The sequence below is a fragment of the Lissotriton vulgaris genome, chromosome 5 (assembly GCF_964263255.1).
Source record: "Lissotriton vulgaris chromosome 5, aLisVul1.2, whole genome shotgun sequence".
NCBI classification, from domain to species: domain Eukaryota; kingdom Metazoa; phylum Chordata; class Amphibia; order Caudata; family Salamandridae; genus Lissotriton; species Lissotriton vulgaris.
Window position 1 is genome coordinate 1,710,622,426 of NC_141693.1, and position 23,860 is coordinate 1,710,646,285.

At 44.5% G+C, this 23,860-nt stretch overlaps 1 protein-coding gene across 1 annotated transcript in view; it reads left to right on the plus strand.

Moving 5' to 3' along the window:
- The window catches only part of LOC147717018 (uncharacterized), a 65,041-nt gene extending 47,532 nt beyond the window's left edge, over nt 1-17,509 (plus strand). Inside the window, exon 3 of the mRNA XM_086919836.1 lies at nt 17,478-17,509. Within this exon, the coding sequence (XP_086775962.1) occupies nt 17,478-17,509 (32 nt within the window). The remainder of the gene's footprint in view (nt 1-17,477) is intronic.
- Nucleotides 17,510-23,860: the final 6,351 nt, after the last annotated feature.

Genomic DNA, 23,860 nt, shown 5'->3' on the forward strand with positions numbered 1-23,860 from the left:
TCCAAGAATTCTTCAAATAGACATGAACAGAACTGTGGACCATTATCAGAGAGAATGCAGTTTGGATAACTCTCTCTTTTGAAAACTTCCTCTAAAAATGTTATCACAGCTTCTGAAGAAATATCCCTAACAGCCTGAACCTCAATCCATCTTGAATACAAATCCACATCCACAATGAGATAAGGAGTATCACTTACACCATGAAGTGAACCAAGAATATCAATTGCAATTTCCTCCCAAGGATGATTAGGCAGTTTCCTGCAAACCATTGGCAACTGTATGATTTTAAGAACGTTATCACTGGCACAGCATTCTATGCATTCTCTAACCATTCTCTCAATCTCCATATCCATTCCAGGCCACCAGAATTGTAATCTCATCAACTCTTTTGTCTTTACAATTCCTAGGTGTCAATTATGAGCAAGACTTAAGAGTTTATTCCTAATACCTACAGGAGGCATCAATTTCATTCCACGAGCCAACATATTATCCCCAGCGGAGAGTTCCTCACTAACAAGAGACCAAGGCTTATCTAAACATTTGTTATTCTTTAATGATTTCGTAACACCTTTTACTTCTTCATCCGTTTCCAATTCTGATTTCCAATCATTCTCACTAATCACCCCATCCATGATTTCACACACATTAATAACTTCATCATCTTCTTGTAACTCATCTTCTCCAACATTCATATCAAACTTCACCAGTCTTGAAAGACAATCTGCTGAATTAATAATGACCCCTGGAATGTAATCAACATCAAAATTGAATTCTTGTATGGAAATTATCCATCTTCTAATTCTAGATGAGATGGCATCAAGACCTTTCTTTGAAAACACTTCCCTTAGGGGTTTATGATCTGATAAGACAGTAAACTTAGTTCCCCAAATGAGATTTTTGAATTTCCTCAAAGACCAATATATTGCTAAAGATTCCTTCTCTATAACAGAGTAATTTAATTCTGATCCTCTAAGGCACATAGAAGCACAAGCAATTAAAGATTCTTTCCCATTTCTTTTTTGAAGAAGAATGTCACCCAGTCCCTTATCACTTGCATCGGTAAAAATATAAGTGGGATCACCTGGAACAAATGCATGAAGACATGGAGCTTTCCTCAACTCATCTTTGATTGAACAAACTCTCTCATACACTCATTAGACCATTGAAAAACTAAATTTTTCACAGTAAGTTTTCTCAAGTTACTAGTTTTATCTGCATAATCAGGAATTAATTTATTATAAAACTCTACCATGCCCAAAAAAAGAGAAGTTCATCTTTGCTGAAGGTTCTGAGATATTAGAAATAGAATCTACCAATTCTTTCTTTGGAAAAACACCTTCTCCTGTTATGCGATGACCAAGATAGTTTACTTCCTCCACTCTAAATTTACACTTGTCTCTTCTAAGTGTTAAACCATACTGCCTAAGTCGTTCTAAGACAGCACAGACACGTGCATTGTGTTCACGCTTGGAATTACCATATATCAACAGATCATCTTGGTAGCATTTAACCCCCAAGAGACCCTTAAGAATTTTTGACATAATGCGCTGAAAAACTGAAGCTGCGGAAATAAGGCCAAAAGGCATCCTACAAAACTTAAAAGTACCTATGGGAGTCACAAAAGCCGTCAGCTCCTGGGATGATTCATCTAGCTCTACCTGATGATAGGCAGAGACCAAATCTAGTGTAGTGAAATACTTAGCTCCCTCCAACGTTCCAACTATTTCATCAATATTGGGTAAAGGAAATGTATCTACTATGACTGCCTTGTTAAAAGAGCGCAAATCAATACAGAGACGCAACTCACCACTGGGTTTCTTAGCTACAACTATCGGAGCCAACCACTCCGTGGCTTCAACTGGTTCAATAACTTTCAGTTTTATACGTTTCTCTATTTCTCTTTGTACACCAGCCTGTTCATTTAAAATTATTCTCCTTACTTTGGCAACAACTGTTACAGCATTATCTCTTATTCTGATATGATGTTTATATCCTTTGAGACACACTAGGCTTTCTTTTAAAACATCAGGAAACTGATCTGCAAACTTTGAGGATAAATCATCAACTTTCTGCCTTGTACTTGGGGAGATGCATTAGGATTCAGACTTACACCAATGTTATGTTATGTTATGTTACACCATTCTTTTAGAGCGCACGGCTACCCCAAGGGGTGTCCCGGCGCTTTGACAAAGAGGCCTGAAAAACCAAAGAAGCACCAAGGCAGCAAATCGCTATGATCCCAGAGTTTAAACAGAAAAAAGCATAGTCTTTAGCTCCTTCCTAAAGGCTAGGAGACTATTGGCTTTACGGAGGGTGAAAGGGAGCTCACTCCAACGGCATGCCGCCACATATTTGAAGGACCGTCCTCCCATCCGGACGCGTCTAACAGACGGTACAACCACTTTAGCCAGCTCAGCTGACCGCAACATCCTCCGCGGCGCATAAAAAGCCATGCGCTTCCTGATGTAATTCGGACCCACTGAGTGAAGGGCTTTGAAAGCCAACGTGAGGATTTTAAACACAATTCTTTTAAAAATAGGTAGCCAATGCAACCTATTTAGCAGCTCCGAGGCTCTTGCTCTCCGTGGCAGGCCAAATATGGCTCTTGCCGCTGAGTTTTGCACTATTTGCAGTCTAGCCAGCAAATATTTGGGCAGTCCTGAATATAACGCATTGGCGTAGTCTAGTCGAGACCCTACTAACGCCTGGACGACAATTTTTCTATATTGCAGGGAGAGCAGTGGGAGAAATTTTCTGAGCATCTTCAGGATGCCGAAACATTTCCCTGATACCCCCATAATATGGGGTCGAAAAGAGAGGTCGTCGTCACACACTACCCCAAGATTCTTGACTTGGGAGGACGCCTTCTCCGGAGGGAACATGTCCTGAGGCCACCACAATTTCCAACCGGGGTCAGGGGCACAACCAAAGAAAAGCAGCTCAGACTTATCCGAGTTGCATTTCAGGCTGTGCCGCTGAAACCACGCAAAGACCGCACTCAGACAGCCTTTGATCCTGTCGCCGTCAAAAACCTCTCCCTTCCTGCAAGTAAACAGGAGCTGGGTGTCATCAGCGTAAGATATGATCTGGGCACCAAAAGCCTCCGCCACCTCCGCCAGAGGGGCCATATAGATATTAAAAAGGGTGGGGCTCAGAATGGACCCTTGAGGAACCCCCACCTCTAGCGGTGGCATTTCGGCGGAGAACGGTGGTGCCCAGATCACCTGTCGACGGCCCGATAGAAAGGATTGAAACCAATCCAGCACTGTCCCACGCAGCCCGATCTCCCAGAGTCTTAAAAGGAGACCGTCATGTGGGACGGTGTCGAAAGCCGCCGACAGGTCGAGCATGACTAGCATAGCCTTCCCCCCGAGATCGAGAGTCTCTCTGATGGCTTCGGTCACCTCCAAGAGGGCTGTCTCCGTGCTATAGTTTGCACGCAAACCAGATTGAGAATCATGGAGGATGTTGTTACTCTCAATAAAGTTGGTAAGTGTGTGCTGTACATGTTTCTCAACCACCTTAGCCAGAGCAGGAAGCAGGGAGATAGGTCCAAGAAAGCGTTAATGAGGCAACCCTAATAGTGAATCACCACGCTGAGCTACATATATTTTCCCTGCAATCATGCGATCACACAATTCAATTGTAGCAAGAAAGTATCCCAACATCTTAATTGGAATACCACCATAACCTAGAGGTGAAAGATCACTTTTAACTAGCTTAACTTTGTTGTGAAAATGTTGATTAAAAATGTTTTCTTCTATCATAGTAAGATGAGAACATGAATCAAACTTGACGTTAATCTGAACATCATCAATTTCTACTAAATGAGATGGATGTTCACCTATTTTCCCATCAACCTGAAACATGACTGACTTTACTTGCGGTTGAGATTGTTTCTTTGTTGAACTATCACTTCTATTAGATTTGGTTTTACAACATTTAGCAAAATCCCCCTTTCGACCACAAGTGTTACATGTTACTCTTACAGCTGGATAAAAGGAAGCATTAGCCAAATGCCCAAAACGTCCGCATCTAAAACAAATAGGTCTACCTCCTTGTAGAGACTTATCAATTGCATTAGACATAGAACTAGTCTTGTCTCTATTAATAGAAGTATCCTTTTTAACTTGACACACAACTTCCTCCACTTTAGATTCTACTTTAGTTTCTGATGTAATATTTTTGTCTTTCTCTCCTTTAAGTTCATCCACACACTTCATCATATGTTCAACTTGTTTCGCAATGGGTAACACTTCTTCCAGAGGAGGTTCATCCTTCAACGATAGTTCTTTCCTGATGTTGTCATGTACACATTTCAATACAAATTGATCTCTTATTCTCTCTTCCACTGCACGATGAAGCCAATTTCCTTAAAGCTGATACAAATTCCTCAACCGATTCGTCCTTTTTCTGCTCACGTAACCCAAAATGATATCTTTCCATTATGGTACTTAACCTTGGGAGATAGTGATGATCAAGTTGTAAAATACATATTTCATACTCATTTAAATGTCTTTGTTCTGCTGCGCTAAGTTCAGGTAAATGTTATAAAACTTCTTGACCCTCACTCCCCAAGACAATGAAGTAATAATGAATGTTTGCGTTCGGCACTTAAATTAGTGCCACATACCCTTGCATAATTTACACAAATCTTTTTCCATTTTTGCCATTTGACGTATCTTTCCCCAGGACTTGCTAAAAAATGGAGGTTGAGTAACATTTTGCATTTTTTTTAAAATTATATATTATTAAACCTCAATTAAATATATTTTAAATACTTAACCCTGCAATTTTTCCTAATGTTCTCTAAAACCACATAAGAATATAAACAACACTGCACATAACACGTAGTTCACTATATCACCACTATATTAATCGTATGAGAAGAGAAGTGCTCACTATTGATATAACAGCAACACACCTGTTACCAGCCGTGAGGGGAACGGCAGTGAAGTCGGGCAGAGAGGGAGCGCCGTGAGACTCCCTCACAACTACCAGCCCCAGCAGCCTCGGGGCGGCGCGCCCGTGACGCGTGTTCAGAACCCTCTGGAGGCACTACAAAGCAGACTGTGCCCGTGAGCCCATGGGGACCAGCAACACAACTGTTACCCGCCGTGAGGGGAACGGCAGTGAAGTCGGGCAGAGAGGGAGCGCCGTGAGACTCCCTCACAACTATCAGCCCCAGCAGCCTCGGGGCGGCGCGCCCGTGACGCGTGTTCAGAGCGCCCGGAGGCGCTACAAAGCAGACTGTGCCCTCTCGCCCCGGGAGTCGCGCGCGGGTGAAGCCCGGGTCAAGGGCGGGGCCGTCTGTGGCCGTCCGGGGACGACGGAGGATGGGACGGGCCACCCCCCTTGGCTGCAACTGTGAGTATATGTAAATTCACATCTAAAGGATTGACTTTGGTTACCAAGTAGCCAGCGGGGGTTGTGTGGTTGTGCTTTCCTGACCCTCTGTACACCGCCTGCACTACCAACCTGCTACTAACTATGTCTATTCAAACTACCTTAACGGATAACTACCTGCTTAAAGTCGTCAGTAGAATTAACAGCGATAGAAGAAAATCCTTAGGACAAGGCAATTTACCTGATTTTCCCCTTGATCTATCATCGGACCCTGCCATTGAGGGCAACACTGTCACTAATGCGACAGTTGAGACCAATGACACCAGCGGTAATGTTGGAACTATTGCCGTAGAGGTTTTAGATGATTCTACCGCAGTGGAAGACCAACTTGAAATCCCAGATGGTACTCCGCAACAATGTACAACGGCTACAGATCCATGAAAGCATGTAGGAAACCTATTATTAAGCGGGGAAGTCACTCGACCAGGAAGAAAAAGGACTCTATCCCCAAAGATAATGTTTGTGACAAAGGGACTCTTACTAAGGACAACTGTGTTACTATTAATATTGACCAATTCGATTTATTAGTGGGTTGTATTGATGGTAAACTGAAGTCGGTTGTGGAGCCATTACTTGTTAAGATTGATGCACTATCTGCAGAAGTATTGAGATTGGGGTCCCTGTTAAATCAGCATGTAGCCAAGATAGTTAATCCTGAACTACCCAATAGAGTTGCCACATGTAATCAATCTGTGGCTAAGTGGAGGTCCTGCAACACGAACACTGCTACCACCGGGTCCGAAGTGGGAAGACAAACCCTGCAGGCACCATCTGTACTGACCAGTCCGAATTCATTACCAGCTTGCAATAAGGGTCGGCCAGTGCAGGTTCCGGCAGTTCCGGTTGCAGCTGCAGGGTTTGCAGGGACAAGTGTTGGTAAAAACACATTACCAACTTCTAATAGAGTTAGGGCAGCACAGACACCAGGCGTGCCAGCAGCTGTCGCTGGGTCTGCAGTAGGCATGGGCGGAAAATCCGTTCCGCTCGCGGATTTTGCGGATTTTCGGGAAATCCGCAATCCGCGAGATTTGCGAATTTCCTGCAAAATCCGCAAATCCGTGAGCAGCGGATTTTGCTCGCACTGCTCGCACTGTTCGCGTGAGTTCGCGCCCCGCGAATAAGTGCGAAATTGCAGAAATACGATCTAAGCAAAACTGAAAGTAACTACTTACCAGGTTCAAAAGTTCAGGCACATCATTAGTAGCCATTTCCTGTAGTGCTTCCTGAGGGGCCCCTCCAGAGTTCAGTTGCCAGTTGAAACTATTATGTGACCCTGCTCTGAACCTCAGAATAGTTACACATATGCCACAAAGGTCATGAATTACAGCTAAGGGAGACAAGCAGGAGCCAGGCTGGAAGTTAAAATCCATTAATCAGCCCCTAATTCATTATTGTCAGTTGGGGCAGGGCAGGTGTTGTAACTAATTTTGCAACAATGAAAGCACTTAGCAAGTGCAAAAGATCACTAATCAGGGCGCACTAAGGAAGCAGGTGCCAGCTAAAAAAATATTCTGTGACACATTAATCAGCCCCAAATTAATTCAGGTCACTTGAGGCAGGGAAGGTGTGCTTTGCTTTGCCGAAAATAATGTACACTGGACAACCAGAGGGTGTGGTGATGAAACAGAGGGTGGCATGGGTGGGCCAGAGGGTGGCATGAGTAGTCAGAGAGTGGCAGTGGTGACAGAGAGTGGCAGTGATGAAGAAGAGTGTCCCAAACAGGTTGGACACGTAGAAACAACAAGTTCGCAAAACTTGCGACCCGACAGGTAAGTTCGCAAATTGCGAAATTGTAAAAACCCTCGCGAACTGGCAGAAACACGGGCGAACACAAAAAAAAAAAAATCCGCAAATTCGCGGGAATTCGCGGATTTTGCGGATTGCGAATCCGCAAATCCGCAAAATTCGCGAACGCGAGATCCGCAAAATTCGCTCATGCTTAGTCTGCAGGGGTTTCTGCTAGCATAAATAATCGCTCAGTAGACCTTCCCCCGGAGTGCTTACCATATGTTGTGGTTCTAACTAATGTTCCCTCTTTTAGCCAGGCTATACCTCTTCTAGAGTCGCGGGACTCCTTAAAAAACAAAACAGTTTCATGGCTAAATCGACACTGTGGATTTCCAGTTAACTATTCAGATCAAATTTTATCTACCAGAAAGGTCAACTGGATCGGCAACACTAGGAAGACCTGCGGGGGTGACTGTGTGATCGTCAACTTCAAAGACCCCCAACATGTTGCGGCGTTCTTACTTAGAGCTGCTGCTTTAACACAGCTTGAGACTGATGTAACCGCACGTCCTTTGGGCTACTTTTATAATCACCTTAATAAGTTACCTCCCACCAATTGCAGAGATAGGGTATTCACCCCTAACGTTGTACCCAATGGTGATAGATTTTTTCTACCTACCCCTAACCATGTACTCAATGGTGGCAGATCTATCCTGCCCATGCCCATATTGAACCCTGTCCCTAATGGTGATAGTTTTTCCCCACCTACCCCTAATTTCGTACCCAACGGGGATAGTTTTTTCCCACCTATCCATGGGATGGTTTACCAAGTCCCGGTCCAGAACAGGTACCAGTCCCTGAGTTTCTTGGACCAGAACGATTGACATCAGATGGGTCCTGGGACCTGGAGGGAGTTACCTTGAGCACCAAATCAAATAATCAAAGTGAGGAGAGAGTGGCTATTACGAGCCCATTTACTGCCACCATAGGTAACTTGAGTAGCAGGACTGCAGTTCACTGTGTGAATGAGATTGTTGAAGAACCGGTGAATGTTGCAGGTAGGCATATAGATGGGCCTGTGGTTGACCGAAGTGTCAGGGGTAATAGTACTAACAATGTCCATGGTATTGCTAACAGTTATCATACTGTGGGGATTTCTATTGCCAGCTGGAATATTGCCGGATGGGCATCTAAAGTACATAAAATGGAGTGGGAGGGCATTGTTAGGTCTTATGACATCTTATGCTTACAAGAGACGTGGTGTGTTGACAAACCTAGCCTTGAAGGGTATACATGCTATAGCCTAGAAGCCTCTGAAACTAGGCATGGCAGGGCAAAGGGAGGACTACTTTTTCTTATTTCAGTTGACTTAAAGTTGACTATCGTTAAACATTTGTTAGTTGAACCACACTCACAAATTCTTTGGGTACGTATACTGGATGGCACTGATGTGCTTTTAATAAATTTTTACAACAATATTTTTAATAATTCCCGGCACAAAGTGATAGTTGAGTTATCCTGTGCCCTCATGAAGCTGGTAAGCGAAGCAAAATGCACTTTTACTTACATTTGGTTGGGGGATTTTAATTTAACAGTTTGTAGTTTATCCTCTTCCAGGGTTTGTGGGATCCTAACTAATAGCGGGGAGAGTATGTCGCATTTCCCTCATAATGCCTACGGAGAGTCAATCAATAGCGTCATGGCTTCGTATGATCTAGAGCTATTGAGTACTGTACAGGAGGGTAGTGAGTGTTCCATCCCCACCTTTACTGGACGGAATGCGGGCTCCACTATCGACCACATCATGGTTTCATCTAGTTTGGTACCTCACTGTTTAATTAAAGTAAGGGATACATCCTCTTTGAGTGACCACAATTGTGTTACCATGCATATTACTACGTGGAAGTGTAGAACTGAACTGCCCACTAGAGTGCTGGCCAATATAGAGCCACATAGGACCAACGGGACTAGGCTGAGATGGAAAGGGGAAAACTCAGCTACAGTGGAACCCATAATCATAAATAAATGCCTGACGGACATTGACATTATTTTGTCTCCAGGCTGCCCGTCTGTTCATGTTATGACCCATTTTCTTAACATTAATAATGTCATTAACAACATCTTCACGGGGAATAAATCGGGTAGAGGAGGGAAAGGGATTGGATGGTTTGACCTTGCCTGTACGTCCCTTCTCTCGCAACTTAAACATGCTCTAGCCCACACCCCTAGGGATAAGGATAGAGTCAGACTTCTGAGAATTGATTATAAAAAGGCGCTATCCAAAAGAAAGAAGGAGCTACGGCAGGAAGCCTGGGATCACCTTAGCCAGGCAGCAGAAACTGCCGATAGTCGCCTGTTTTGGTCCACTGTTAACTCCCCTTTCCTTCAAGATGACAAAATCCCCCATCTTTCCTCTAATGTGGGCACTGAGGACTGGGTGAACCATTTCTCCGCGATCTTTCAAGATAACACTCTGACGTTCAATGAGCATATGCTATGGCCCGTGGTGCCTCTAGATATCTCCCTGGGGGAGGTGGAGATTAGTATTAAAACTAGTAAGTGGGGGAAGGCTCAGGGGCCAGATGGAGTCCCGATAGATGTATACAGGGCTCAACCACAGCTTTGGGGACCAATACTTACCTTGGCACTCAATGCTGCGGTAACTACCATGATTCCACCAACCTGGGGTGACTCCATTATTGTCCCTATTTATAAAAAGGGGGACAAAGCACTAGCCTGTAACTACCGGCCGATTAGCCTGCTCGATTCATCAGTAAAAATCATGAGCAGAGTACTGCTTTCCAGACTAGAAGAGTGGGCGGATGAGAACGGGATCCTTTCCAATTCCCAATATGGATTCAGGAAGGGAAGAGGGACCCTAGATCAGTGCCTGAATCTAGAACTATTGATTGGCAAGTACACTAGAGCTAAGCCCGGTAATATTTATCTTTGCTTTGCTGACCTAAGCAGTGCTTTTGATTTAGTTAACCATTCACTTCTGTGGTCAGTTTTGCTAGATATGGGTGCCCCTGAAGAAATTATTTTTTTCCTTGCCAGACTATATAGCAAGTTACAAACATGTGTCCGGTATGGTGTTAATGGGGAGTGCACTAGTAATTTTAATGTGAAACGGGGAATTAGGCAAGGGTGCGTCCTTGCGCCCCTGTTGTTTACCCTTTTTGTTAATGGGGTTGAAGCCGTCCTGAATACTGTCAAGGCTGATGCTCCACAGGTTGCCGGGGACAGTGTCCCAGTTCTGCTGTATGCAGACGACGCGGTGCTCCTGTCACGGACACCCGTTGGTCTGCAGCGTCTGATGGACAAGTTCACCGAATTTATTGGGAGCAGGAGACTGCTGATCAATAAGAATAAAACCCATACAATGACCTGTGGAACAAATGCGGGTAAAAGCTATTCCTTTTTTATAGATGGGGATAAAGTACAGCATGTGAATAGTTTCTGCTACCTGGGGGTAACTTTCACTAGTGATGGCAGCTGGGGCAAGAATTAACGAATGTTCTAACTAAAATGAGCAAAAGTTCTTATGTCATTTTTAAATTTGCGTCTAAGCTGGGGGATAGGCGAATCAAGGATATGATGGAAATCTACAAGGCACGTAATGTATCCATTGCCCTTTATGGGGCGGGGCTCTGGGGTTACTGCAATATTGAACGTTTGCAGATAAAAGAAAATAACTTCCTTAAGAAATTATTGTGCCTCCCTAAATCTGCCCCAACAGAGTTGATTCACAAAGAGGTTGAGGTCTCCTACTTGAGCGAACTTGCTTTACTTAGGCCTCTTTTGCTTTACCGAGCCATTTGGCTCAAGGAAGAGACTGAGTTTAATCAACTTGTAATTAGGGACTGCCTTGGATTAGACAATTGTTTGCAGATACCACGGCTTAAATATGTTATAGATTGTTACAAAAGTATCTTTGGTATTAATTTGTTGCTAGATCACTGTCCCCCCAGAGGTCTCGCCAAACAGGACATGAAAAACTCTTTTAAGTCTTACAGAGCCCATAAACGCTCAGCTGTGAGTAATTCTCTCGTTACTGTTAATGCTTATAATAAATATATTGTTACTGAGGGATTCTAGAATTGCCTGAGCGTGGTAACTAGGCCTGCGCATAGATTTGTACTGACTAGACTAAGAGTTGGAACTGCTCATGTACTGGTGGCCTTCCCATATCCAAAAAAGCATCCGGTTAGCCCCTGCCCCTGCGATGGGCATTCGAAACAAAGCACAATGCACTTTATGCTCATTTGCACCCTGTTCAAGAATGTTAGGATATCCTTTTTAAAACCAATATTTCTCAAGTATGGTGTTTTTAGTGTGGAGGATGCAATGTGTTTGTTGTACAATTTGGACTGCCCCGACATATGTTTTTATACTGCCAGTTTTATTTGTAAATCCATGACTTTTAGGAAAAGTATGATCTTTTAATCATTGCTTGTATTTTTATTCTGTTGCATGTTTGTTGTGCTTTTATGGTCATTATTCTTTATGAACCGAATAAAGCTTCATGAACTGAACTGATATAATGTATGAGGAATAAAAAGTGAATAACACCTATACATTCTAATTCCCTCTAACACCATTATCAACTTCTTATTAATGCCACATCCATGAAAAGAGAAATACTGTTGATAACATATTATCCTGAAAAGAAATGAGAAAAATATTAAATAAAACAATATGACAACAATGATATCATATGTTTTGACCAATAAATTAGATTAGTCACACTTGAAGTAAAATTTAGAATAAAGTTACAAGAAATAATTATCCTCAAGTCTTTCAATAAATGATGTTACTTATCTTTCTAAATTTCAACATATATTCTCACCACGACCCAGTTTTTTTATCTTCAAATGGTCCAAAATAAATGAAGCAGCGAAGTTTGGCTCAAAATGAATAAAAGACAAGAAGAAATACTCTCTTCTTCGAAGCCGCTGAATCGAGCACGGACTCGTATCCCAGCAACGCGCTAATCGTTCGTGAAGCGCACAGCTGAAATACGATGAGTTGTATCCTAGCAATTTCTTCTGACAACAGTGGCTTTCAAGGATTACAACATAACTGAAACGCACAATGATTCACGTCTTTTAATGTCGTTTGTGAATCACCCAGCAGAAACACTCGATAGGTCGTATTGGACTATGACGTAAATAATACACACGTTGTTCCACGTCTTTGGATAGCAGGTGAAACTCACGCCTTCTCCCTTCTGCAACGGGGCGAAGCCAAAATGTTAGCTCACACAATGGGATCAATGTCACGGACACGCATAGACAGTCCGCCAATGAGATTTTCCCAAGTCTTAACCAAGCCGCGTCATTGAAACGCACACCCAAATTTGCCGATGCTTCCAAATCGTACAAATTAACGGAACGCATACGCAAAAGGTAGAAATCACCACCCTCCGTTCTCCTCACCAGTAAATCACGTTTCAATCGTGAAAATCAGCCGCTGTGAAGACTACGCTTCCCTTCTTGTACATTCAGTCACTGGAGGAGACGTTTTCTGGCTTATCTGGACTTGTTTTGAGGTCGCGTCATCCAATCGTCGCCAAATAAATGTGGTGCCCGGCCTCTACAAAAACCAGTCACATTATATGACGCGCAGCAGCCGCACCAAAGCTGCGGCAAAGACTAGCCAAAGACATGCCCGTCTGGGCCCGTCCGGGACAGGACGGGGCATGGGGCAGAGAACCCTCTACAGACAACCTCCCAGGTATGACCTCCACGCAACTAAAAGCTCTACGTCCCGCCCCACACCATAATTGTATTGTACTCTCACCACTGGGTGACACACACTGCTCAAATTGCACAGTCCACCTTACAAATATCCAACCTTACCCAGACACTGCAATCCATACTCTAACCTCATCTAAACGCCCCAAACGTTCGACCTGTAACTACTCCTTTCTTTCTGTAAATTGCAGATCCTTGCCACAGCACAAACTAGATATCTTCACTCTGCTACTAGAAAAAGCACCCAGTGCGCTCTTCCTCACAGAAACTTGGCTACACGACAGCTCTGGTCCGGATGTAGCAACCGCTCTCCCTGCCAACTATGCCATAGCAAGGAAAGACCGACAAGGCGAAGTGGGCGGGGGTATCGCGATCATATACTGCAAAGACTTTATATGTAACATGCTCCCAGTTAACATCCCAGACTGTGAAGCCGCTTCCTTTCAAATTATCCTGAACCCTAATTTTACATTCTCCGGCCTCCTCATATACAGACCTCCTGGGAATGCCACTACCTGGACAACCAGCCTTGCAAACTACCTCTCGCCATTTCTGTTAGACTTCAAAAACTTTACACTCCTAGGGGACTTAAATCGGCATCTTGAGGACCCAACCAACCTGGCCTACTGCAATCTAATAGATGATCTAATGGCCTTAAATCTATCACTCCTAAACTCTGGTCCCACGCACAAGGCAGGACATCTATTAGACCCCATAATCACAAATCTCCCAGACCTAAAATGGGATATAACAAGTCCTCTATGCTGGACAGACCATCATCTTATTAGTTTCAGTCTAACCAGAACTTCCTCCCCAAATAATGCTGCTCGGCCTTCAAACCTCAGGAGAAACTGGAAACTACTCGACATTAATAAACTGAACCAAATGTTATCAACTAACACACCCTCCCATGACCGAAACGTGGAAAGTCTCGCTGTAAACACTAACCAGTGGCTCGAATCCGCAGCCAACCAATGCCTCCGCCTAACGAAGGCAAACAAAAACTTTCACCACCCCCCAGCCCCCTGGTTCAATAAATCTCTCCAAGTAGAAAAATCTAAATGCAAAGCGCTGGAAAGAAACTGGCGCAAAGATTATAATCCGGGAAAAACTCTATCTAATACAGTCAAGGACCTAGCAGGGGCCCAAACAACTGCTACGGCCCATCCCCTAACCAACAAACAATGCCAGGACCTTGCGACATTTTTTAATGATAAAATTGAGAACATTATCACCAATATCACCACCAGGCCCTTAAGCAACTGTTCACAACAGGATATCCCCAGGTCACCAGACATAGTTAACACCCTGGAAAACTGGCCTCTGGTAACTTTGGATTCCCTAAAAACCTCCCTAAAGTCCATCTCATCAGGCTCCCCCTGTGACCCCCTCCCTCTGAGTATCTTGAAACAACTTGCCACGACCTCCCTGACAGCCATAACAGACATGCTTAATGCTTCCCTCCAAGCCTCCACCGTCCCATCAAGCTGGAAGCATGCAGTGGTAACCCCACTACTGAAAAAACCGCCATCCGACCCCACAGTTCTCTCGAATTATCGACCTATATCTCTGCTTCCTGCCTTTTCCAAACTCATGGAAAGGCACATACACTCCGCCCTCACCACCTTCACAGAGGATAACAACCTCCTCCACCCTTCACAATCAGGCTTTAGAGCAGGATACTTCACGGAGACTGCCCTACTGGGTGTGACGAAAACAATTCGACAACTCCTGGACAAGGGTCAAACAGTCGCACTCATTCTTTTAGATTTGAGTGCGGCGTTTGACACCATATCTCACAAAACCCTTCTGGCTACCCTAGAGAAAAACGGCATACGTAATGATGCCTTACAATTGATCAAGTCCTTTCTTTCTGAAAGAACCTTCCAGATTAAATCCAGTATCGCAAGCTCAGACATCTTCCCCGCCCCTCATGGAGTACCACAGGGCTCTATCCTGAGCCCGTTGTTTTTTAACTTGTACCTTAGACCACTAGCTGCCCTGGCTGACGGCGTAGGCCTGTCTTTGATGACCTACGCTGACGACTCCCAAATCATTTTCTCCCTCTCTGAGGCAAACCCGTTAGCCCCCTCCCTACTCAAAACCGGACTCCAGGAAATTTTCAACTGGATGACCACCAACCAGTTGAAATTAAATGGAGACAAAACTGAGGTACTCCTACTGGGAAAAAACAAGGAACTCTGGAACCCCTCCCACTGGCCGTCCGAGCTGGGCAATATTCCCCCACCAGCTACGCAAGTAAGAAACCTAGGGGTCATTATAGACAACACTTTGTCTATGAAACAGCAGGCAAACAAAATCGCAGGACTCTGTTTCACTATAATAAAATGGTTAAAAAAAATCATTTGGATGCTGCCCCCTGTCACGCAAAAAACCGTAGTCAACGCACTAGTAACATCGCGTATTGACTACGGAAACATCCTCTACCTTGGCTCCAACTCAGCAGTAATCAAGCGACTGCAAACAATTCAAAACTCTGCCGCAAGATGCTTGTGCAGGATCCCAAGGTCCGAAAGAGTATCAAGACACCTGAACGAATTACATTGGCTCAGGGTAGAACATCGGATCAGCTTTAAAACCCTGAGCTACATGTTCAAAATTAAAAACAAAACGGCTCCCTCCTATCTACAAGCTCTAGCATTTCCCTACCTGCCAACAAGAAACCTCCGCTCCCAAACGGCCTCGAACTTTGCCGTCCCCAGATTTAAATTACAAAGAACTGGCAGGAGATCTTTCTCTGTCAAAGGACCAATTTTATGGAACGCTCTACCTCTTCATATCAGGAAAGAGGAAAGCTACACCAAATTCCGGAAATACGTAAAAACCTGGCTGTTTCAGAAACAACTGCGCTAAATAAACCAACTCAGCATTCTCCTTTGACCAACTTAATGTCAAAGGCGCCGGGAAACCCTTGTTGGGTAGCTGAGCGCCATACAAATGCAATAAATAAATAAATAAATATTTAAATAAGGATGAATCAAGTAGATAAGGTAAGCAAGTGGGATTTATTTGACCTCATCCACAAACTGCCTGCTTCCAACAGTCAGGCTAGAACACGAACATCCCATTCTTACAGGAACGTTCCCTCAAGGAATTATCTGTAGAAACATTCTTTGTTCCAATTCTACAAGTACCAACTACACATAGTATTGAATAACAACAGCTACCTGGTAAAATATCTATCTGATCTCTATTTTCTTTCCATGCTTGTAAAATAACTAGGAAAGCAGTGAAATAAGGTATGTTTTCCACTTTGAAATATTATACACATAAAACAGGAAGCAGATGTAAAAATCACTGAAAATGTATTTAAGAGCTGTCTTGATTATTTCTAAATGTGCATTAAAGCAAAGAGTAGGTTAAATGGCTTGTTACAAAAGAATGCTTAAAACTTTATACAAATAATTTTTCGCCTACCAGTTCTTGGCCTTCCAGAATTGCAAGGCATAAAATAAATGGGCAGTATATTTCCTGAGGAAGGTGACAACCCTTCTGCAGCCCTACCAAATTTCCCAGGCCCGTGTCTGATGTGCGGATCAAGATTTTTCTTCCTGGGCTTGTAAGCCATTTTAAAACAGAACTAAAGGTCTCAGAATTTAAAGAAACAAAACGTGGATTGATTCAACACATTACCCATGAACCAGGGAAAACTTGCCAGCTAAGCTTCTGCTAGAGCTCTATAGTTGCATAAATGCCAACAGGCCCAACTAAAACGAGACACTCCAGTTCTTTAACCCGTTTAGCGCGTCGAACATTCCGCCCCAGTGCGGACCTTCGATCGCGCTAACGGGATTCGGACGTCCAACGGTCGTGCACAGCACCAGTGAGGTAGTGCACGCGACGACCATTGGACGTTCGAAGCACGGAAGGGGTTAAGCCACAACTGGCTTTTATTTTAGTAGTCTCTCGTCAAACATTCCCACTGATTTAATGTAAATCAATGGGGAAAATAAAGCGTGTTTGTGTTTCTTGCCCTGATCTGTGCCCTCAGGGCAGCAGTGGACGTGGCGGACACTGGAAGAGCAAATGTACTATTCTAAAAATAATCTTAGAATATCTGGGGAAAGAGCAACTTTACCCAAAATATTCCAGGAGACTTATGTACTATTCTAACTCTAGTCCTGGACTATTTGGCGCTAAGTTATAAATGTCCCAATTATTTTTAGGAACGGCTGTCAAATAGTAATTTTGAATGGGACATACTGCTGCTGAGGGCGCAACTCAGGGCAACAAAACTAGGATACAGTCCCTCAGTTTTTTTTCCAAAATCACCCTCTTTCCAATTCCAAAATGCATACATGCCAACAAATCTAATTCAGCCAGGAGACTCAATTTTTTAAGCCAAAGATGGCTTTATTTGAGGAGTCGGCTTGCCTAAAATCGCCTTTGCTTTAATGTTCATAAATGGGAATAATAAAGTTTCCCGTTTTTTTACCACCAAACTCCTCCTCCATCTAGTTTAAGAATGTTAGATTGTTATAGTTGTGACCATAGTAAGACACCATTTCCTAAGTAAACTCCCAGAAATATAACTGGTTAATTATTTGCCTGTTGTTTTCTCCTTAGTCCGTAATGTGGTTATTACTATCTGCTTTTGATAGTAGATGCCCTCAACATAATTCTATGGCAGGACGGAGGCTCCGATTATGCTTTCTCAATTCCTTTACTGAACAGCAGCCAATCAGCACAGTAAAGTAAAAACTCAGACTACATTACCCATAAACCCTGGGCAACCATAGAGTCCACATAAGTATAAATAAGGAGATAGAGGTTACAACTTCCTCTTTCTTTGCTGCTTCGCAGCCAGTTAAGTGCTTTTTGCATTACTTCTTGAATTATTGAAACGTTTGGCTTACCGCTTTGTTTAATTGTATCTTTGCTTCTTGCTTGTGTTATTGCCACGCTGTGTGCGCTTTTCAGCCTGTATTTCGGCGCTTTGCGGCGCGTCTTTATTGCTTAACCGGCTTCTGTGCCGGTGTTTGGGGAGCATGTGTGGAACCTCCCGACTTGGTTATTTCTTTAACCCGGTCTTCTTGTGGAGCGGGAGCGGGGCTGGAAGGACGCGCGTGTCTCACGCACCCTTCCTATTCGGCAGCGGCTGTTCGTGCATGCGCGACGGTTTGTTTACACGTCTTGTCGAGCGTGTGCTTCTGAAACGCCGTCTGTGCCTCAGTCTGACTGGATTTGAATGCTGATTTCAGCGCGCCCTGAATTGCTGCCGTTTGAGCTCCCTTATGCCCTCTGACAGGTTCAGAGTTAGGGGGTTGTAAAATTTTGCATAGGCTTTGCCTAGAGTGGGGAAAAATTGTTTTTTCTTCTATTATTAGTGCAAGTCTGCTCCCTTCACATTTAATTAATTGATTTTCACAGGGTCTCCCTGTATTCCTTAGGCTTGCACTAGGGGTACCACTCCCCCAATTACTTGGCTTTGCCTGCTTAATTGTTTAACCTTCATTGGGCATTTATTGGCATATATTGTCGCCATGGCAGAATACTGCGAAGAGGAAGGTTATGACTATTATGAGGAGGAGGAGACCTCTACTTCATTTGATGACTTTATGGGCCAGGCGCTTTGTCAGGCAATTGCGCCACTGAAAAAACATCTTGCAGATTATGCTGCGCAGCACGGCTGGGTGCCTCCTTCCTCTGGGCGTTCCAAAAAGTCGCCAACAAACCCTCATTCCAGCCATTTTGCAAAACTAGCTAAATCCCTTTCTGCTCCTTCTGCAAAGAAGCGCAAGGTGTCCTCTTGTTCAGATCCTCCTTCTGATACGGATGACGGTACATCCTCGTCTTCTTCCTCCGAGCCTTCAAAGCCTCCTCCCTCCAAAAAGTCGCGGAAAGAACATTATGTTGATGCTCCTACTTCTCCGCAATTGTTGACCTTCAACCCCTCTGACCTTATCCATCCTCACTCTTCTTCTTGGTTGCCTTCCCCCGAGGTGGCTCAATACATTCAATCCCACATTCATTCCTTTGACAAGGATGTGAGAGCGCGTTTGCGCTCCGAGTGCCCACGTCCTGATTTGGCGGACAAGCTGGCTTCCACACCTGATGTTGATCCTACAATGGTCACTTACATGAGAAAATATTCAAAGGACCCTACCAAAGGTTTGGATAGATCGTGGCGTATGTGCCAGGATAAGCTTTTAGATCTTTTGGGCCCTCTCACAAAAATTCTGGACATGGGATACCAAGCCAAGGAATCTGGCACCCTTATTGACCCCGATGAGCTGGTCGGCTGGTCTCAACAGGCTGTCTGTTTGCTTGGCAATGCCAACTGTGCCTTGTCCACGGAGCACCGTCGCTCCATCCTAATGAAACTGGATCCAAGACTTACGGATTTAGCCTCCTCGGAGTCTGGCCCTTTAGCCCAAGGTTTACTTTTTGGCGCTCCATTTCTGAAGGAGCTGACGAACTTTGTTTCCACCTTTAGCGGCCTTGACAAGGCCCAGTCTAATTTGAAACGGGCATTCCATCCGGTTTTTGGCAGGGCCGGACGAAGGGGACGTTCGTCCGGCCGTGGTTCCGACAATACTCCCCAGCGAGGGAACAAGTCCCAGCGAGGCGGTCAACAGCAATACTCCTCCACCAAGTCTTCTTTCTACCCCTCTAAGAGAAGTAGAGGGCAAGCCGTCAAAGGTGGATACTCCGGAGGTCATGGAGGACGTCAAGATTCTTCCCCATCAGGTGAGCTTAATTCTAGCTTCAACTGTAATTTTGGGGGGCAGGATTCAATTTTTTCTCAACAATTGGCGTTTGATCTCAAACGATGCCTGGATACTGGAGACGGTGCAAGGGTACAAAATAGAATTTTACTCCCACCCTCACCAAGATCTTCGGCCTCGCCCCCTTGTTTTTTCCCAACAAGACCAGGAGTTCATATCTGCGGAAGTCTCTTCTCTTTTGACCAAAGGAGCCATCGTTCTCACATCTCCTCATCCCCCGGGTTTCGTCAGCAATGTGTTTCTCGTGGAGCAGAAAGGGGGAGGGTCTCGTTTAGTCCTCAACTTGAAGGACTCCAACGGCGGAGTGGTTTATCGCCACTTCAAGATGGAGGGCATTCATCTTCTGCGAAACCTTCTTCAAGAAGGAGATTGGATGGTTCGACTGGACCTAAAAGATGCTTATCTGTCGGTCCCGATTTATGCTCCTCATTGCCGGTACCTTCAGTTCCAATGGTTGGACAGTTGGTACGAGTACAAGGTTCTTCCTTTCGGCCTGTCCTCCACTCCGTGGTACTTCACGAAGCTCCTTCGTCCAGTGATGGAGTCTTTGAGGTCGCGCGGAGTGCGTCTTATCGTCTATCTAGACGACATTCTCCTTTTGCCTCAATGCCCGGTTCTTCTTCAATCTCACTTACACTGGTCCATAGACCTTTTGCAATCTTTGGGTTTTCTCATCAATCCCCTGAAGTCCGACTTTTCTCCATCCCAATCGATGTCTTTCCTAGGTTTTCAAATAGACTCTGTCTCTTGTCAACTCCTTCTTCCAGGTCAGAAAATAAGGTCCATCAAGAGGGACTTGAGGTTGTTCCTCGCTCAACAGACTGTATCGTTAAGGTCAGTAGCCAGGATTGTAGGTCTCTTATCGTCTTCCATCCAGGCCATCTTTCCGGGCCCTCTGCATTATCGGGCTCTTCAGCGCCTCAAAATTCGTCATTTGCAGAAGGGTCTTCGGTACTCCGATCACATCCTCCTGTCGGAGGATGCCAGGACGGAAATGATGTGGTGGTTGGACCACATGGAATCCTGGAACGGCCGAGCACTGTTTGGGAGGACTCCCGATGTTGTGATAGAGTCCGATGCCAGCCTTTGGGGCTGGGGAGCCCGTTGCGGTTCAGTGTCGACAGGGGGTCGTTGGTCCCCAGAAGAATTGTCCCTTCACATCAATTGCCTGGAGCTGCTGGCGGGCTCCTTCGCGATTCGGTGTCTCACCCCTCAGAAAACGAACTGTTGCATTCTTCTCCGAATGGACAATGTTTCGGCGGTTCGTTATGTGAACAAACTGGGGGGTACCAAATCCAGGCTCCTCTCGGAGATTGCAAAGGACTTTTGGCACCTTTGTTTGGAGCGCAGGATCACGATTATTGCAGAATACCTGCCGGGTTCTCGCAATCTGATCGCGGACTGGAACTCTCGTCACCTGAGAGACTTCAGCGATTGGAGACTTCACCCTTGTGTGTTTCGCAAGCTGTCCCGCTTTTGGGGGACTTGTCACCTGGATCTCTTTGCCTCCCGGCTCAACACCCAGGTTCCCCGATTCTACAGCTGGGGTCCGGATCCGGAGGTTCTGGCCACGGACGCATTTCTCCAGATCTGGCCTCGCCATCTGTGCTATGCCTTCCCGCCGTTCCTCATGATTCCCCGGGTTCTGGCCCGGGCACGTCTGTTCTTGTCGGAACTTGTTCTAATATCCCCTCTTTGGAGGGCTCAAGCGTGGTTTCCAGTTCTTCTGGAGATGAGCTGCTCGACACCGCTTCTACTTCCTCACATGTGGAACCTGCTGTTGGATCCTCTTCGCGAGCCTCACCCACTGGTGCTGTCCGGTCAGCTCCTTCTGGTAGCATGGAGAATTTCGGGGGACGCTGGAAAATCCAAGGCTTATCGGGAGACGCTACCAGATTTATCAATGAGGCTTGGGCACCCAACACACACAAGCGTTATGCATCAAGTTGGAAACGCTGGTGTGATTGGTGCTCACAGCGGTCGGTGGATCTCGTTTCAGCGGATCTTTCTTTAATCATTAATTTTCTGGCATCCCTAGCATCCTCTGAGCTAGCTTACAGAACAGTTAATAACTTTCGTTCTGCAATTTCTGCAGGCCATGTGCCTCTTGATGGTAAACCAGCGGGAGAACATCCTTTGATATCAAAATTGTTGAGGGGCATCCGGATGGTAAAACCTCCTTGTCACAAATATGTTGCCCTTTGGGATGTCTCAGTTGTTTTGCGTTTCCTGTCAGCTTGGCCTTCTAACTCTCTCTTAACACGCAAACAACTTTCAGCCAAGCTCACTAGGCTTTTGTGCTTGGTCTTGCACAAGGGTTTCTGATGTGCGTGCCTTGGTTCTCGCTGGTCGGTCTTTTTCTCCTGAAGGTGTTACCTTTATTATCTCAAGACGGACTAAGTGTAATACGTCCTCAGTTTCTTACCCTTTTTTCCCCCACAATCCTCAATTGTGTGTAGTTCAATGCATTAAAGATTATGAGGTAAGCACTGCACCTTTTTGGCATGATTTACAGGGACAGTTACTTATTGCTTTGCAAAAACCTTTCAAGCAGGTAACTCCGGCGACTTTGGCACGTTGGCTACGTTGGCTCATGCATGAAGCGGGCATTGACACTTCTCTGTTTGGTGCTCATTCTGCTAGAGGAGCCATGGCTTCTAAAGCTTTTTCCATGGGTGCCAGCCTTCAGGACATCATGAAGGCTGCTGATTGATCATCTGAATCTGTGTTCAAGACTTTTTATTTTAAGCCTATTATTGATGTTGCATCTGTTGTGGTGGCGAAGCTTTTGAAAAAGCATAATCGGAGCCTCCGTCCTGCCATAGAATAGAAAATTTGCTAACATTTGTGCCAAGAATTTTCAATTCTATTAAGGACAGGAGGCGAGGATTATCCCACCCTTGTACTTTCATATTGATGAATTGTTTTGTATATTTCTGCTGCATTATGATACTGTTTATGCATGTACTCTTCCCCGCCCTGTTGTGGTTTTTAATGTTCCGTTTGGGAATGGTCTTTACGACTTTATTCTTACTCCTTTCAGGCTCCGACATTAAGTGAGATGTGTACAGAGTTTATCCTGTTGGTTGGACTTTTGCTGTTCCTTTGGCTCTGGGAGGTTCCAGTTTCTTCTGCCTGATGATGACCTCTCCGTTGGACGACTTGGCCTCTGGATCTTACTGTTGAACTTTTACTTACTGTTATTGCAAAGAAAGAGGAAGTTGTAACCTCTATCTCCTTATTTATACTTATGTGGACTCTATGGTTGCCCAGGGTTTATGGGTAATGTAGTCTGAGTTTTTACTTTACTGTGCTGATTGGCTGCTGTTCAGTAAAGGAATTGAGAAAGCATAATCCTCGCCTCCTGTCCTTAATAGAATTGAAAATTCTTGGCACGAATGTTAGCAAATTTTCTATTATATGCAATATTACATTATTTAGCTTTTGCGTCTGAAATGTTTAAATTCTACTAAAGACATAAAGGCGAGTATCAGCTTATTTTTCTAACTTTAGTTGCACAGCCACCAATTAACATTACATATCAAATGAATCAGAATTAAGACACAACACAAGACGCTACCTCAGCTCCATTGGGTATAAAGCACCAAAAGAAAATCGAATTCAGTCCATAACACAGCCCTGTTTGGAAAGCGTAGCAGAACTTAATAGAATAGACATCTTGCATTTAATGTCAGCGGCTCGTGTTGCAATGTTAAATATAAACTCCATCTTAAGATGGCCTCTTCTTGTGCAACACTGCCTATTGGAACGTTCTGTTTGCTCAAATGAATAGGCATAGAAAACGGACGAGCTCATTTCACTACCGGGTAGGCCGTTTAGGACCCCCAGTCGTGACGGCCATATAGTTCAAGTCCTCTTTCTAGGTTGGAGTCAGCATTGGGATTTGAAGAACATTTAACATCGAGCTTTTACCATGAAATTGTAGACAGGCGATATTTTTTTCAGAAGAAAACGACCACTTCTGTCAATTTAAATACAAAATCTACGTTGTTTTCAAACTATCAGCGTAGTATTTGCTACCAAATATTAAAGTACCCAATACCTGTATATAGTGACTTGTACATTTTTGTTTGACATATTCATGTACTAATTAAAAATATAAAAGTCCTTGCCGTTGTTTTTATCCACAGTTCTTGCAATTCCAAAAGGGAGCCTGTATGTGTATGAATTAGTCCGTCTTCGATGTCCCTGCTCAGCGGG